This window comes from Helobdella robusta (assembly GCF_000326865.2).
Source record: "Helobdella robusta unplaced genomic scaffold HELROscaffold_11, whole genome shotgun sequence".
NCBI classification, from domain to species: Eukaryota; Metazoa; Annelida; class Clitellata; order Rhynchobdellida; family Glossiphoniidae; genus Helobdella; species Helobdella robusta.
The window spans coordinates 1,547,828-1,566,230 of NW_008703617.1; the positions used below are offsets into that span (position 1 = coordinate 1,547,828).

The 18,403-nt window shown below is 32.6% G+C and overlaps 3 protein-coding genes across 3 annotated transcripts; 1 reads left to right on the plus strand and 2 right to left on the minus strand.

Moving 5' to 3' along the window:
• On the minus strand, positions 1–754 carry HELRODRAFT_148616 (hypothetical protein; the record flags this gene model as incomplete). The annotated part of the gene is made up of 2 exons (XM_009012741.1): positions 1–141; positions 719–754. Coding segments are annotated over 2 exons (177 nt in total), but the record flags the coding sequence as incomplete, so codon positions are not given.
• A 7,119-nt stretch (positions 755–7,873) lies between these two features.
• Positions 7,874–11,549, minus strand: HELRODRAFT_167215 (hypothetical protein; the record flags this gene model as incomplete). Its single annotated transcript, XM_009012742.1, has 13 exons — positions 7,874–7,952; positions 8,157–8,239; positions 8,367–8,525; positions 8,596–8,743; positions 8,984–9,204; positions 9,420–9,509; positions 9,847–9,955; positions 10,235–10,305; positions 10,415–10,522; positions 10,635–10,766; positions 11,004–11,110; positions 11,195–11,302; positions 11,435–11,549. The coding sequence occupies 13 exons, from the start codon at positions 11,547–11,549 to the stop codon at positions 7,874–7,876; spliced, it is 1,530 nt and encodes a 509-aa protein (XP_009010990.1).
• A 3,559-nt stretch (positions 11,550–15,108) lies between these two features.
• HELRODRAFT_190145 (hypothetical protein) lies at positions 15,109–18,014 on the plus strand (the record flags this gene model as incomplete). The annotated part of the gene is made up of 1 exon (XM_009012743.1): positions 15,109–18,014. The coding sequence occupies one exon, from the start codon at positions 15,109–15,111 to the stop codon at positions 17,386–17,388; it is 2,280 nt and encodes a 759-aa protein (XP_009010991.1). The 3' UTR covers positions 17,389–18,014.
• Between the last annotated feature and the right edge of the window lie 389 nt (positions 18,015–18,403).

Below are 18,403 nucleotides of genomic sequence, written 5' to 3' on the forward strand. Positions count from 1 at the left end.
CTTCCGTTTAGTTTTGTAGCGTCTATTTTGGAACCAAATTTTAACTTGGGTTTCGGTAAGTCGGAGTTTTTGGGCGAGATTCGATCGGTCAGAACCGGATAGATATCGTTGCTGACTGAACCGACGTTCGAGCTCGTATACCTACGTGGTGATGATAATGATGATGGTGGTGGTGATGATAATGATGGTGGTGGTGGTGGTGATGATGATGTTGGTGGTGGTGGTGGTATGATAATGAAACCACCGGCTGATGATTTGATCAGTTCTTATTAAATCCAATTCACAGTATAACAGTTAGTTAATTCAGGAATTAATCAATCAATCATCAGCCAATCGAACCAATTGATCAGTTAATCAATCGAAACCACTAACCAATGAAATCATTCAAACTACTCAACTAACCAATCAAAGCAATCGAATCATGCAACCAACCATACCAAATCTTTCGAATCAATCAATCAACCAATCGAATCAATCATTCAAATCAACCGACCAACGAATCAAATTATTCAAATAAATCAACCAATCAAATCATTCGCATCAACCAACCAACCGATCAACTCAACTAAACAACCAACCAACCAATCAAATCAACCAATCAAATCAACCAACCAGCCAATCATGTCAATCAAGTCAACCAATCAACCAATCAAATCAACCAACCAGCCAATCATGTCAATCAAGTCAACCAATCAACCAATCAAATCAACCAACCGACCTGTGCATGTGAAAATGCGGCTCTTGACCTTTTCCTCTGCATCATATTTGATTGGGCACTCGTTGTCGGCGGTGATGATGATGACGATGTTGGATCCTGGTGGTGATGATGATGATGACAGCTATTATTATTATTACCACTGTTATTATTATTGTTGTCATTGACTTTAATGATGTTGCTGCTACTAATACTAAGGCTACTGTAATTTTGACTGTTGGAATGATTGTTGTTGTTATTATTATTAATATTATTATTAGTAGTATTGATGTTGGTATTGTTGTCAATACGATTGTATGCATTTTGATCAGCAGATGAAGATGATATTGGCGAGGATGTTAAAATGACGTTGGGTCTCAGTGATGACGACGACGATGATGATGACGATGATGATAACGCTGGTGATGATGCTAGTTGCAAAGGCACCGATGATGATGATGTTGTTGTTTGGTTGTTTGTTGATTGTACGATTGAAGGCGTGTCGAAATTTTTTTTGGAAAGCTTGAAAAGGCATGAGGAACTCTGTTGGTGATGATGATGACGTTGTTGTTGTTGTTGGTGATGATGATGATGTTGTTGTTGGAGATGGTGTTGTTGTTGTTGGTGATGGTGATGATGATGATGTTGATGTTGTTGTTGCTGGTGGTGTTGATTGTGATGTTGTGGTTGGCGGAAAAATTGTGGCGCGCTAAAACCTAAATTGTTGACAAAAATGTTGTTGCTGTTGAAGTAGTTGTTGCTTATTTTGTTATTATTATTATCATCATTGTTATCATCATCAACGTTATCATCATCGTCATTGTTATAAGTTTTAATGTTATTTTTAATGTTTTTGTTGTTACTGTAATCCTGATCTAAGGCCACTGAATTTTCGATTTTCGTTTTGCTGATGTAATGTGCGTTTTTGTGGTTTTCGACATTGTTGAGGTTGTTGTTGATGTTGTTGCTGTTGTTGTTGCTGTTGCATAAGTTGATGTTTTTCGAGACATTAGTGTTGTCGCGATGGTTGTTGTTATTGTTGTTGTTGTCATTGTTGGCTCTATTGAAGATGATTGTATTGGTGTTAATATTGATGTTGTTGTTGTTGTCGTTAGCAATATTTTCATTGATATTGTTGATGTTGATGATGTTGTTGTTGTTGTTAGTTTGGTTTTTAATTCTCCCTCCAAAGAGTATCTCGTCAATTGAGAATGAAGCCATGTTACTAACTTAATCGAAATTACATGTATACCGAGTTACAAGTAGACTTACGCAAACTGTAAAAAAAAAAACATTCTAAATTGTAATTTTTGCCCGTTAATTTAAAAATTTTAATAGGAAATGCATTTAAATCTAGCAAAATTAAATAAAAAAAAAACAACGATAATTATCATTTTTTAAATAATAATTTAAGCTTTAATCAACGAACATGAAACATTCAACAACGACACCACCACCACCAACAACAACAACAACAACATCAACAACATCAACAACAACATCAACAACACCACCACCACCAACAACATTAACAACAACAACAACAACAACAACATAAACATCAAAAAATACACATCAAAAAATACTAACAACAACAATAGCAACAACAACATGCAATTTTTAATGCTCAACGGTTGTAAACTCAATTGACTCTTTAAAGAAAAACTCCCTCCACTATATATATATATACATATATATATATATATACATATATATATATATACATATATATATATATATGTACGTACGTATATATGTATATATATATATATATATATATATATATATGTATATATAACTAATTGTTTGGTAATGTTTATCTGATGCTGATATTGTGCACATGCAAATTCATCCTTAACATCATCCTATATATATATATATATATCCTATGTATATATATATACTATACATATGTATATATATATATATATATATATATATATAATGGTCTATTTGTAATGATCATTTGCTAATCACTATTTCCGTTCTCTGATTTGTTTGTTTTAAAGGCTCATATCATATATATATAGTATCATCGTCCTAATTAACATAATTGTCATTATTATTATTATGATTATTATTATTACTGTTGTTATTATTGTTGTTATTCATATTACCGTCATCATCCTCGTCATCATTACCACCAACATCCTCCTCCTCCTCATCAGCATCATCGTTAAAATCATCAGCATCATCATCCTCATCCTGAAGAATAACGATATCATCATCATCGCCGCCATATAATTTTTAGTCTCCGCCTACGATCGCCACGCAATTATACCACGTGCAATGAAACTCGTCACCTAATTGGTCGGGAGTAACCCAGTGGGCTGTCCAAATTTACGATTGCACCAGCCAATCAGAGAAGACTTTCCGAGTGATCTAATTATAAACACAACTGTGTTGAAAAACTGCAAATAACTCAGGATATCATATTGATAATATTTTAAAAGGGCGAATAAATTTGATGATTTGAGAAAATAAAATTTTTCTTTCATTTGAATTTTGCTCCATATTTTTTCTTTTGTTCTCTCTTTCTCTCTCTCTCTCTCTCTCTCTCTCTCTCTCCATTTCTCTTTTTGTCTTCTTCCGTCTTTCTTTCTATTTCATTATTTTTTTCTGATTCTCTTTGATTTTTTTTCTAAACATATTTTTAACCGTTCATTAACTCTCTGTTTTTTTCATTATATTCTCTCCCTCCCTCCCTCTCTCTCTCTCTTTCTCTCTCTGTCTCTGTCTCTCTGCTCTCCCTTCCCGTTTCTTTCTCTTCAAATTTCGCTCTCAGTCATTCCTTCATTTTTTACTCTCACCATCCTTCATTCCACGGAACCTGATACGTACGCTGCTTGGGTTGTCGTGCTTGTTTGAAATGTTAACCGTCTTATTTTAATACCAATATCGTTAATAATAAAAATTATAAATATTAATACTACTACTAATAGTTATAATTATTATTTTTATTATTATAATATAATTTCATATTTAATCATAATTTTCTTCTCAAATTTTAAATGTCAATGTAATTAGATAACTGTTTTAGACTCGCCACATGTTTGAGCTTCATGTATGTGTGTGTATGTGTTGTGTGTGTGTTTGTATGTGTGTGTGCGTATGTGTGTGTGTATGTTTGAACATATAAGAATGTGTGTGTATATGTGTGTATGTGTGAGTATATATATATATATATGTATGTATGTATATATAGTGTGTGTGTGTGTGTGTGTGTGTGTGTGTGTGAATAATTATGTGTTTGTGAATAAGTGTTTGTGTGTGTTTGTGTGTGTATGTATGTGTGTATACATGTGCGTGTGTATATGCATAACAAAGCGGATATTTTTGGGTATTATTAATATGAAAAATGACTGAATGTGGTTTGATGCGTTATTTCAAATAGTCGTTTACATTTCATTGATGTCATGATAGCATGAATCTAACTGTCAATCTGTCATTCATTCGTTCGTTCGTTTGTTCGTTTGCTTGTTCGTTCGCTCGTTTGTTCGTTTATTCATTCACTCATTCATTCATTCATTCATTCATTCGTTCGTTCGTTCGTTCGTTCGTTCATTCATTCATTCATTCATCCATTCAACAAACAACATCAACAACATCAACAACAGCAACATTAACAACAACAACAACATCAACATTAACAACAACATCAACAACAACATCAACAACAACATCAACAACAACATCAACAACAACAACGTCATCAACAACAATTTGACATAACAACAAAAAACACCATCTTTAAAATGACAGACATTAAAAAATCACTCATGACAAACCTACCGCGAGATGTAATAACATAAATAACAACAACAACAACAACAGCAGCAACAATAACAATAATAATAACTGCAAAACACAAAAATAATAATTGATATAAATAGACATAAATTTATGATGATGAAGTGACATTAATTTTAACAACTTGCCAGCTCAAAATGCGTTTATATATAATATATATGTGTGTGTTTGTGTGTATAAATATATATGTCTGTATGTATGTGTGTGCGTGTGTGTATGTGTGTGTATGTTTGCACATGATGGGGTGACATTAACTTTAACAACTTGCTAGCTCAAAATTTATTTATAATATATATATACATCTATATATAAATACCTGTGTATGTATGCAAATATACATGTATGTATGTATGTGTATATATGCACATGTGTGAGTATTTATACATACATATATACATAAATTGAAAAGTAACTGAATATACTTTTACATGTTTATAAATTGCTAGCAGTTAAACCCAACTATTCATATATTCATTCGTTTAAGGGTTCGTCATTTATTCATTCAATCATTCATTCGTTCGTTCGTACAGTCTTTCGTTCGCTCATTTCTTCACTTACTCATTCTCTCTATCCTGCAATTGGTATAAAAGAGATGAGTATTCTACTTTAAAACGTTGATCTTGCATTTGTTTCAACTTCTTTCGCCGTCCTCTACTGCCAATCGGTATGTCGGTTTATTCGTTGTCATTATTTATGTTAACAATATTCGTCGGTTTCGTTGTCGGTTTACAACTTTTGATGCCATCTGACTCGAACGGTCGGTGTAATAGAAGTATTTGTTGTTGGAGACCGGTCGGAAACTTCAATTTTATTAATTTATTAATTGAATAAATTCAAATTAATTTTTTTTTAATAATTCAGATTCCAGTCGAAGATGTCTATCGCACTGTAAGTTCTACAATAAATGTCTTTACCACTACTACTAACTATAACAATAATAATTATAAATATATTACTACTACTACTATTACTACTACTACTATTACTACTACTACTATTGCTACTACTACTACTACTATTACTTCTACTATTGCCACTACTACTACTACTATTACTACTACTATTGCCACTACTACTACTACTATTACTACTACTACTACTGCCACTACTACTACTACTACTAATAATAATAATAATCATTATCATCACCGTCAGCATCAATTACATTGAAATGGGAAGAGTGGGAGAAGTAGCCGATGACGCAACATTCCAGCGGACCAATGGCGCTGAAGGAAGCAAGGTGGAAGAAAGATCATTGGCCGGCCCTAAGGCTGACGTCATCTGCATAAAGATGGCCAGGAAGATGGCGACCATGATGACATCAAACGGAGAGTGATTGAAGTGAGATATAGACTTATTAAAACAATAATAATAATAATAATAGTAATAATTATTTCCATCTAACTATAATTATTCTATTACCGGTATTCTATAAATTTTTATAACATGATATTTTAATCACATCCATTAAAATTTTGCGTTAAGGTTTCAAATTAACCCATAAAACTCAGAACTAAGCGTTGAATCGCACCGTCATTTTCATAACCACCACCATCATCATCATCGCCGTCGTCATCGTCATCAACATCATCGTCCTCATCATCACAATGACAGGTAACCAAAGACACCGAATAAACTGCATGATTATTTATTTATTTATATCTTGGTGAAAGAAAGAAATACATTTGTTCTAAACCCAAAACAACAACCACAACCACACCACAACAACAACAATAATAATAATAACAACAATAATAATAACAACAATAATAATAACACAATCATTATTATCATTGCACAACCGAATTAATGTATATTAATCAAGAAATAATAAACATCATTAACTAATTAACTAATTGTCTAGGTAATCAAGTTTTACAATATAAGTTTCATAGTCACACACACAAATACATGGACACACACACACACACAAATACATGGACACACACACACACACACACACACACAAATACATGGACACACACAAAAACACACACTTGTATGTTGTTTGCGATATAATAATAAAAATCAGTGCTAAGAAAACTTGTCTTTTTCTGTAACCAAAATAAAATCGAAATGACACACACACATATATATATATATATATATATGTATATATATATATATTATGACTATAATTAAAACAATTATTTACCTATTAATAATTAATATCATTACTATAATTACTCTTATTATTATTATCCTCGACCTTATACAAACTTCTTAAAAAAATATGAAACCATAAAAAAAGAAGCATAAAAATGAATGAATGAATGTGTGTGAATAACACAACAAACACCACAACACTAGCCAGCTAATACTTACATATACATAAATACTCTCTCATACTCTTCCTCATACTCTTTCTCATACTCTCTCTCACTCTCTCTCACTCTCTCTCTATCTCTCTCTTCTAACAATACATTCATTCATACGCAGTACAGTAAAATGTCAGAAAACAAAGGAACGTTAATAGAAAGAAAAGAAGGAAGAAACGAAACGAAAAGCCGAAAAAAATTCTATAATTGTTTACTATGTATATAAATAAATATGATTCTTCTTGAAGTGCAACTACTACTACTACTACTAATACCACCACCACTACTACTACTACTACCACCACCACCACTACTACCATCTCCACTACTACTACTACTACTACCTCTACTATTACTACTACTACCACCACTAATAATAATAATAATAGTAATAATAATAATAACATAGAAGATCGATATTTTTTCAGAATGACGATAATAGGAGTTATCAAATACAGAAAAAAAAGAACATAGAACTCTTAAATGGGAAACAAAGCAAAAAAAAAATTATCATTCTCTGTTTATTATTATTCTTCGTCTATTTTTTTTACTCTAAATAAAACTAAAACGTCTACATATTTACAGTATTTTGATCTCTCTCTCTCTCTCTCTCTCTCTTTCTCTCTCTCTCTCGATAGTTAATATTTATGAATGATATGAAAAAACGAAACGTTAATGACAGCAATACATTAACGATAACAACAACAACAATAACAACAACAATTGCTGCATCAAGATCTAACATTCACCATTTTATGAGAAATAAAAATGCAATCGAAAGTCGATAACAACAACAACAACAACAACAACAACAGCAACAACAACAGCAACAACAACAGCAACAACAACAATAACAATGTCATAAACGTATATATCTTATATGTACAATGTGACTGTAACAACAAAAGTATGAGAACATATCATTGGAAGAAGAAAGAGAAAACTTAAACGAAAAAACATTATTATTATTTATTATTATTATTTATTATTTTTATTATTTATTATTATTATTGTTGTTGTTGTTGTTGTTGTTCTGACGACTGGATGTTGACTATGAAATCTTGCCATCACCGGTGCCACCTACTTCAACTTTTTTTGGCGCGTCTGATTCGAGTTTTTTGATTGGTCTGCTGATTTTATATTGATAGTACGAATGAATGAATGAACGAATGAATGGAAGGATGACTTAATAAAATGAATGGATGAATGATAAAAAAATGAACTAATCGGCCAATCAAACACCGAATCAATCGACCACCTAACAACCCAATCAAACATCAAATCAATCAATCAATCAAGTCGATCAATCAATCAATCAACTACGAAATACTTACTTCATACTCTTGTACCAGTAGAAAAATGCTGGCCAGAGGATCATATGGACGACATGCACAATGCAGAAGACGGAACAGTAGACCTATTGTAACCAAAAACAATGTGAGATGAAACAACTCACGCACACACACACACACGCACACAGACACACACACGCACACATACACAAACAAATAAGCACACAAACAAATATACAAACTCAAACACACCTTCAAATATCTTGAGTAAGTGAAGAGACAGAATGATACAAGGGAATAGCCGAGAATGAACTGTAGGTGAACTTTCTTGATGACCCAGATTACAAAATGACCCAATGGCATGCCTCTAATGTAGGTCACCAGGTTGTTTATGGCGGGAACTTGAGTAAACTAGTTGGGAAACAACGACAAAATAGGTCGCACAGTCACATCAGCGTCATCATTTATATCCATCACAAACCTCTCTCTCAAACTTTATGAGAAAAAACTCCAGGAAGAAGTTCATAAAATATCCGGAATATAATCCGTGCCAGAGAGCCAGGAATGCCAGGGTCGCCACTTGGGATAAATCCTTGTTACCTATGAACTTTAACCTCTTGAAAACGTACCTGAGAATACGTTTGAATAAGTTTTGTTGTATGCGTACGCGTGTATCAATTTATCTACCAACCATTTTATCTACACATCTACACATCTATCTCTCTATCTATCTATCTATCTATCTATCTATCTATCTATCCATCCATCCATCCATCCATCCATCCATCCATTAATCAATCATTCTATCTTTTTGATGGTCGTTACAGCAACAACAAAAAAAAACAGACCCCACTGCACACAATGCTAACTTTGCCATCCACTTATTAGTGTTGATGTTAAACGACGAAACGAGATCCTGGCACATGCTGGCTCTCTCATAATCTACAATTTTTACATTCTTACACCCGTCCCACTTTTCACGCACATCCCTGATCCCTAATCCGTTCCCGACGCCGCCGGATTTCGTCTCGCTTTTCTGGATGATTTCCGTGCCATTGTATGAGAGGCCCATGAGAATGCAGGCACCTTCCTAATAACAACAACAACAACAATAATAAAATAATAATAATAATGATAATAATAATAATAAGATTTACTAGATGACAATAATTTTTAAAAAGATTGAAAATAATAAAAAACATAAATATAAATAAATAGTAATTAACAAAATAAATAACAAAAAATAGTAATTATAACGAATAATAATAATAACATCTGTTTCATACTACTACTACTGCTACTAACTGAGATAAGCCAAACCCCAATGTACTTGTACAGCATGAATTTAGACCAGAGAGTGATGAAGAAGCATTTGTACAGGAATGATGATGAATCCTAATTAATGTCAGTCATTTATTCATTCATTCATTTATTAATTTCTATTAAATTATATTATTTTTTAAAATCAATTATCAATTTATATTACATTTTAATATTTTTAAAAATCAATTATCAATTTATACCACATTTCATTATTTTTTTAAAATAATTTTCACGAAATTTAACACCAATTTTTATTTTTAACGAATTTTGATATAGATCTAAACTCATATTTTTAAACGTATATTTATGAATAATCTTTGGTAAATCAAAAAAAAACGTCACATATATCAATTTTGGTATAATAAAAAACAAATATAAACATGAAATTGAAATTAATGTAAACCCTTACTAAAAGTTCCTTTGAAGTTAGGGCAGAATCTGGCAGGTAGGGATTGGTCAGCTGGTAGATTACCGCATAAAGCATGCCAATCATTAAACGATGGACTGATGGTTTGATGCTGTTGGGGATGAAAGAAAGAATGATTGAATGAATGAATAAATGAATGAATGGATGGATTAACAGATGAGTTAATGAATATGTGAGGGGATAAATTGTAAATTGGATAAAATTAGATTAAAAAAAGAAGAAAGAGAAAAAGATAAAGCTGAGAAACAAAGATATAAAGAGACAGAAAAAAAATAGTTAAATAGACAGAAAGAAAGAGAGAAAGAGAGAGAGAGAGAGAGAGAGAGAGAGAGAAAGAGAGAAAGAGAGAGAGAGAGAAAGAGTGGAAAACCTGTTTGGTTTATCATTTGGTCCCTTTAAATGTTTTCTATTAACAAAGTCCAGATACTTTTTCATTGAGAACTGAAAGTGAATTATTACACTAATTTGAGAATTTGATAAATATAGAAATAGCAATTTCTAATTAAATTAAGAATTCACTAATTTGAAAATTCACTAATTCTTCACTAACTTGGGGTCCAACAAGAAAGCCTCCAAAACAGTAAGTGTGACCACAGATCTCTAACAACGATGGGATCTTCAGTAGACAAGATTCTAATTGGTCTGCGGACAGTTTTTCCTGATTTGAAATCAATTTTTCATAATTGTCATAACTTAAAACCAAAGGTAAAATCTAAAAAAAGCATAGATGAAAAAACAAATAAAAAAAACTAAAGAATAAATAGAAGCACCTTATTGGTTGCACCATCGTAGACATCGAAAACCAGACCAATGAGCCTCAAACATAGAACACAATGTGGCGTTGTCCATTTTATCGTATAACTCTCGTTCATTGTATAATAATAGCCAATGCATAAATAACCCTAGGCAAAAATGGAAACAAAAAATGTCAAACTTATTAACATAATTTATTCATATAAGGGCCAAACTCATATTTATTGGGAAGCTAAAGTATATAGCTTTTATTAGAATTTTATATTATTATAAGTAAATACAACAACACAAAAACAACAGAACAACAAAAATTGTAATAAAATTAAAATTATGACTACAAAAAAACAATAAAATTGTTGTAAAAATAATTCTAAAAATGAACCAACCATGTTGATAACAAAAGCAAGAATGACAGACAACATAGAACCACCGACAGTTAACAGTGTAACATAAATTAGTGCAACATTTATGATAGAATGTATCACATCTGTACCTATATGGTGATTAATAATAATAATAATAATAATAATAATAATAATAATAATAATATAAAAACACTCACAAAAAAATCCCTAACCAAAATTGAAATAACACAACCCGAGACCAAAGAATGTAAAGAAGAGATGCTGAATCATTGGGGATTGTGCTAGAATGTATTTTCTGTAAATGCATGCCAATGGATATCCTGTGTTTGTTGCAGGTCATATTTAAAAAATATTTATCACGCATAATTATTATTAACTATTAAAATAATTTATTATCATTAAAGATTAAATGAAATATATTATTAAATAAAAAAATTAAAAGGCCATCCTACCCAAGAGCAGAGATAAAAAAATGCGGACGGCGTTATCCGACGTTTGCAGAAAGTCGGCCAGTTGATACATGTATCTAAATGCCTGCTCATTTTCTCCTTTTCCATCGTCCGTCATTTCGAACGCCTGGCCGTCGTATTTTTTCCAATTTTTTCTTACGATCGTTCGATTCTACTTAAAAAAATGTTTTCTTTTACGTATGTGGTGTGCAAGGTGAAGAAATAATTTAAAAGGGAATTTAAGTTATAAGCTTCAAAATATAGACTTTGTTTTTTTTTTTTTTTGAAAATATGATGGAAAAAACGTAATAAAACGTTGAATGTATGTCTAAATCAAAATCAAAGTAAAAAAATGTGTAGTAATTGTGTTATATACACGTGTATTAACTATGTATACTCCATACGGGTACATTTTAATGGGAAAATGATCATATTAGCTGAGGAAACTTTCTGTAATTTCCATTTGTAACTTTCTTCACTTTTAAAATGCATACAAATCTAGTTTATTTATTCATTAAAATAAACTTTATTTATTTATTTTCATTATTAATTTAATTTGAATTAAATTATATTATAATATAATAATTATATTAAGAGTTGATGATTTGGGTCTAAAAAATTTGACCATGGATTACGATCTTGACGGCCAGGCGTGGAGCAAATTAGAGAAAAACAGACACACTGTTAGTTTTAAATAATAATTTATTATTTTTTAAAAATATTTTTTGGACAGATCAACATCAATATTAAATAATAAAAATTATATAAAAATGTATTAGTTTTTCATAGTAATTAATATTTAATTTAATTTATTTTTCCAGAGTACTATGTCTCATAAAAAGATAAAGTCCTTAGATTACTAAATAAAAAAAACATACTAATTTTTCACTAATTTATTTTAAAAATTAGGAAGGATACAGAGATGGCTATTTGGTCGGTTGTGAGGTTAGCCTGCAGAACGGCTTCAATGATGGATTGGAGGATGGGTATCAAATTTTTGTGAATTTTCATCGACTTGAGAATTTATTGAGGTAACCATTTGATCTGTTGTTTTTGCTCTTTGCAATATATTGTGTTAAAAAATAATTTTTATTTTCTTAAAATATTTTTATTAAATTTTCAGCATGTCAATCAAATACAAAGATTTCCTGAATTCTCAGCCATCCCCACCTGAAGATGAAATAACCAACTTGTCGACTCAATGCAAAACTATCTGTGAATCACTCAAGCAGAAATTTCAAAATGGCGAATTAATGAAAAGAAAATTATTGAATCAGACCTCGAATGAGAATGAAATGAATGTTGATTGTGTGTGTGAACAATTTTCCAAACAGGATATCAGTAACAATGCTATTTGTAGTTTTTGGTCGAGTGTTTTTACGACTATTAAGGATATTTATGAGAATTTACAACAGTTGAAAATATTATTTGATTTAAGTGATTTCGTCGAATTTGATACGTTTTTAGATGATTTAAACAGGCTTACATCAAGATGATTTTTAAAAAGTTTTTTAATTTTTAGTTGTACAGTTTGCTTGTTAAATAGAAATTGTTTTTCATTCTACCTGTACCTCAAATTTTATTCAGTCCAAAATGTTTTTATGATGACTAAACAATCTAATTCGCCAATTTATACAAATTTAAACGATATAAAACCTCTATACAAATGTGTATTCACTCATATAAATACACATACATTTATTAAAACGTCAACACAATCAAATACCCGATAAAATATACAGTCAGTTCTGTAATACACATTTTTCATGTACACTCAAGTAACCATCATGAATACGAACAAATACATGTCTGGATTTATAAGTAAATACCTCAATGGAGACATACCATTGATTGTAAATACAGGAGGAATTCAAATACATCGAGTTGGCGGTATAAACTTCAAAAATGTGTTGATCTTTTTGCTGTATTTGATAGTGAATCTCGCCCGACTATTAATTACATTTACATGCTTGAACGTCTGAAGCATTATTTCGTCCTAGGTAGGTACGCGCTTATAAAAAAGTAAAAATGCCCTTGGTAACTAGACACATCTGATGCAAGAAGATGATTGTGGGTGACGTTGAAGTGCATAAAGCATGCGTATTGGACTCTCTCTCTCTCTCTCTCTCTCTCCCCCTTTCTCTCTCTCTCAGTCTCTCACATGTATGTATATTCCTTTTTGTTATTCTTTCTCTCTCTCTCTCTCCCTCTCTCTCTCTCTCTCTCTCGCTATCATAAACACCTGTATGCTTAACAAAACACCATCTTCTCTATTAGCTCGTCTGATTGTTGTATACTACCAACATATGGATCCCTTAATAGATCGTCTACATAATCAGAAAATTGAAATAGATGTTCTTCGCTATCCTTCTCTACTTCTCTCTCTCTCTCTCTCTTCTCTACGTACATACAAACATTTAGATGAACATGTATACCTCTAGATATAGGTAATACCTAGATGTACGCATGTAATGCAAGTTAATATTGATTGAAATTGCTAAAGAATTTAACATAAGCGTATGTGTGCCTGAAATTATTTTATTAAGTGCTCAATATTTACAAAGGAAGAGAGGGTTAATTCTAATTTTGGTATTGTTTCTGTATACGAGTATGTATTCGTATTTGTATATACTGTTGTATGTGTGTTTGTATGTTTGTATTTACCTTGAATCGAATTGATTAATATCATTAGGTAAGACGTTTAATTTCATAGGGAGATGATTTAAAGTAGGTGATAGATCGGATGCTGGCAGTGCTTTTTTGGCTGGGTGATCAAAACTGTTTTCAAATTGTTTTAATTTTTCATTTTTTGGAATTAAACTAACGCAAATTTTTATTTTTGATTTTTTGACAGAGATGATCAAAAAAAAAACAGCTGCTGAACAATCAACAACCAACTAACTAGCTAGTTAACTAACTAATTAGCTAACTAAATAACTAGCTAACTAGCTAATAAACTAGCTATTTATCTATCTAACTAAATTTCTAAATTAACGAGAACTAAGTTTAGATAGAAGAAAAAATAGTAGTTGAATACCTTTCGTCTTAATAATAGATCTAGCATTTCGCTTTTGTTTTCAGTGAGCATAATTTTTTAAATAATAAAAAATTAAAAAAGCACACAGAACAAAAAAGACTTTTATCATCCGATAAATTTGTTTGAAGCTGCCACCATTCACGAAAAAGGTAAAAAATTGTACCAACCATTTTATTAACTATTTAAGTTTTAAATAAATGAAATCTTATTAATTTAGATTCATAAAGTATCGTATATGTATATGTAAGTCTGTCTGTCTATTTGTCTGTCTGTCTATCTATCTATCTATCTATATATATAACTAAGGAGGTTCGTTTCGACACATCTTCATGTGATAAAAAAAATGGTTAGGTTGTGAGTGTTGTACATTTGAAAAAAATCAATTTATCGTACTATTAATATAAGCAAGGCTTGCTCATGGCTGAGTGCTAACATACGTTATTGCATCGTTTATTGCTACAGTTGTACGTGATTTAATAGGTTTTGTACACGCACGCAGTTAATTTTAATCACTGCCCACTTGAACTACATTTAAATTTGCTTTTTTTTCACTATCGAAACGTTGAACAGTCTGTGTGCGGTAGTGGTGCATTGAAATTTTGCAATAAAACTGTTTAATGACATTTATTTATTTAATATTATGTATTACACTTCTGACGACGTTGAAAATTGTAATAATTCGACAGAAAATTCGAAACTTGAAAAACAAAGAAAAAAAGAAAAACGAACTGACAGGCAAACTGACAGACTGAGACAGACATACACAATGAAAGACACAAACAAAGGAAAAAGCACAGCCAAACAATCGATCACTAATCAACAATGGTACTACTACCGACCTCAAACGCAACATCCACAACAGCAGCAACAACAGCAGCAGCAACAACAGCCACAAGAGCTAGAGCAAAAGATGGGACTGTCGGAAAAGATTCACATAACATCCCACTGTATGGAGGGCAGATTCAAAGCAGGTGAGACATCACGAACGTGTGCGGCGGTCATGAGGGCTCTCCTCAACACTGGCTGCCAGGTCTTCCTCGGACAAGCTGCCCACTTCCACCCTCTCTCCGTCGAACTCAACAAAAAGTTCAGTTTCTTCGGAGAGCCATCGGCGTTCATCATCTACGATTCCGACCTCTACGAAGCCTCAGAGCACCTCTGGTCACCGCAGGTCAAAGTTGAAGGTGACGTGAAGCAGGCCATCTGTCGTTTGAAATCGAAAATCATCCCGGGCTTGGAATTTTTCGCTCTCTCTTGGTTCGTGAACGAGCAGTATCACAACCAAGATGGCGCTAGAAAATGTCAAGAACTCTTCAGGCACTTGATTAATTTAATTCGTCTGCTCGGAAAGGAACTTCCCGTAGTAGTTGGCGGCAACCATCAAATAAACGTGCGTGAGGCCAAACACTTGATCGCCATGGAAAGGCAGGAGTGCGACGTCGATGGCATCAACATCCTCTGCTTCGTCTACGAACCTGAAACGCTAAGAAAGAGAGTGCGATCGTGCGGCTTCTTTGTTTGCGGCCACAAGTTTTTAGACTACAAGATCTCAAAAGAAAAAAGTCCGATAACGTTCGATCCAAATGTAGACACAGATAAGGAAACGGATACCAAAATAAGTCCCGTCTTCTCGCGCAGCATCAAAGGGAATGTTATCCTAAACGGACGAAGAGACGACAAATGGAGGAATCCTGAGGATTCATTTTACTGGGATCCCTTCTGTGTTGACGTGGAGGTGGCAAACCTGTTGGAAACCATTATGAAAATTGCATCGACCTCTAGGAGGAAGTTATCCATCCCGAAACCGATCGCCCAGAAATGTGAGAGGACCTCTGATAACTTGGTGGTTGTTAGCAACTTGCAGCATCTGGATCTGGCTTGCCAGTCTCTTCCTCATCATCCTCATCATCTTCCTCATCCCCACCATCATCAGCAGGATGATCGCTATCCGGAGCAGCCTGATTCACCGCAATCTGACGATAATCATTATCATTACCACGATGTTGTTGAGAAGTTTGATGATGATGGGTTGAACCACAACAACAACAATAACAACAACAACAACAACGACGTCGACGACGACGATGATTATCGTTACGTCGGCTGTCGTGCGAACAACCAGTTACAAACTCACCACTACCAGCAGCAGCAGAAGCAGCCACATAAACATCAACAACTACAAATTGAGCAACAACAACACACAAAACAACTCGCTAAATTAAACGAATTGAGAGGTTTCTTAGAAAATCTCGAAAGGAAACAAGACGAGAAGAGCATTAATAATAATTACAACGACGACAATGTTGATGACGACGCGTGTTATTCACCATCATTTCAACCGTATTCTCATCAGCAACTACTCCAGCCGTACGCATTTCAACAATATACACAACAACAGCAACAACAACAACAACAACAGCAGCAACAACAACATACTTTTCCACCCTACAATCAACAACAGCAACAATATCTACAACAACGACAGCAATATTTACAGCAGCAGCAGCAGCAACAACAACAACAACACGAACAACATTTCTACCCCATAGAAGCATTCCCATGTTGCATGAATGAGGCCAAGTCTCTGAGTACAATCAGTGAGTACGATGATGAAGCTGGCTCGACAAGTGCCGAATCATTCGTCACCGATGACGACGATTATAGGATCGAGATCGATAAAAGATTACAAATAAGCAAAGATGGCAGAGATCAACTTGGAAACCACAGGAAAGAATTGATCTCAAAAGTTGAAATAAGCGGACAGCTACGCGAGCAACAGCATCGTGATCAACTACTTGATAACGAACAACAACGCAGCGGTTTAGAAGTTGAAGATGAACGCGCTTCAGAAGTTGACAATGACGTCATAGTTGTTAACGGAAGTGATGGAGACGTTGTTCCTCCGTGTGACGTCATGTAGTTCCTTATGGAACGTAGTCAAATGTTTTGCGAAATAGTTTTTTTTAACTAATTTTTTCTCCTTCTATATCCATTTTTATATTTTATCTTCATAATTCAAATTTTAACAGCCGGTTTTTCTAGTTAGATTGACCGCTAATTTATTATTTCATTGATCTATATTTCAAACTTTCGACCGCTGGGCTTTCCTAACTTGCTGCAAATACCAAACGTTTTTTATCATTCTCATATTCATACCATTTATAATTCACACACACACGCGCACACACACACACGTTTATCGTTCTAACCAAAATTTTGTTGTAAATATTGGCTTTATAATCTGCAGTTAGCTAGCTTGACTGGCTTCTAGTTAAATTATTTGCTAAAAAAATGATTTCGGCCAAATGCTGCCTGCTACTGTTTTTAACATGTTATCTTAATTATTTCTTATTTCATTCAATTTATTATTATTTAATAATAATAATAATAATATTATTATTTCTTAATTTTAGAACAGTTAAGCGATCTAAGTTACGTCATTACCCGATTTAATTATGACTTAAAAGAGAGTTTCTCAATTTTTTGCAGGTTTATTCTATTCTCACATATATTTTCATTTTTAATAACTGCAACGATAATGCTTGATCGTAGAAATATAAACAAACAAATAAAAAAATAAATAATAAATATAATAAAAATAAATAACTCTCCTTTGCCTCCCTTGTAAAGTACATATGAAAAAAGTTATTAACACGAATATTACGCACATGCATACAAAGTTATGGTTTAAAAACACACACACACGTACACATTTACACACACACTTACACGCACACACATTCACACGCACACGCACGCACACACACACACAGACAAATATCAGAATGATCCGAATGTTATTCTCATTATAGCATGATGACGAAAATATACCCACTCCATTTCAATATATAAATATAAACTATAAGTTGAAAACCACTAAAAAATAAATAAAAAAAAACAAACAAAAATAATAATAAGAAGACAGAATAAATAAA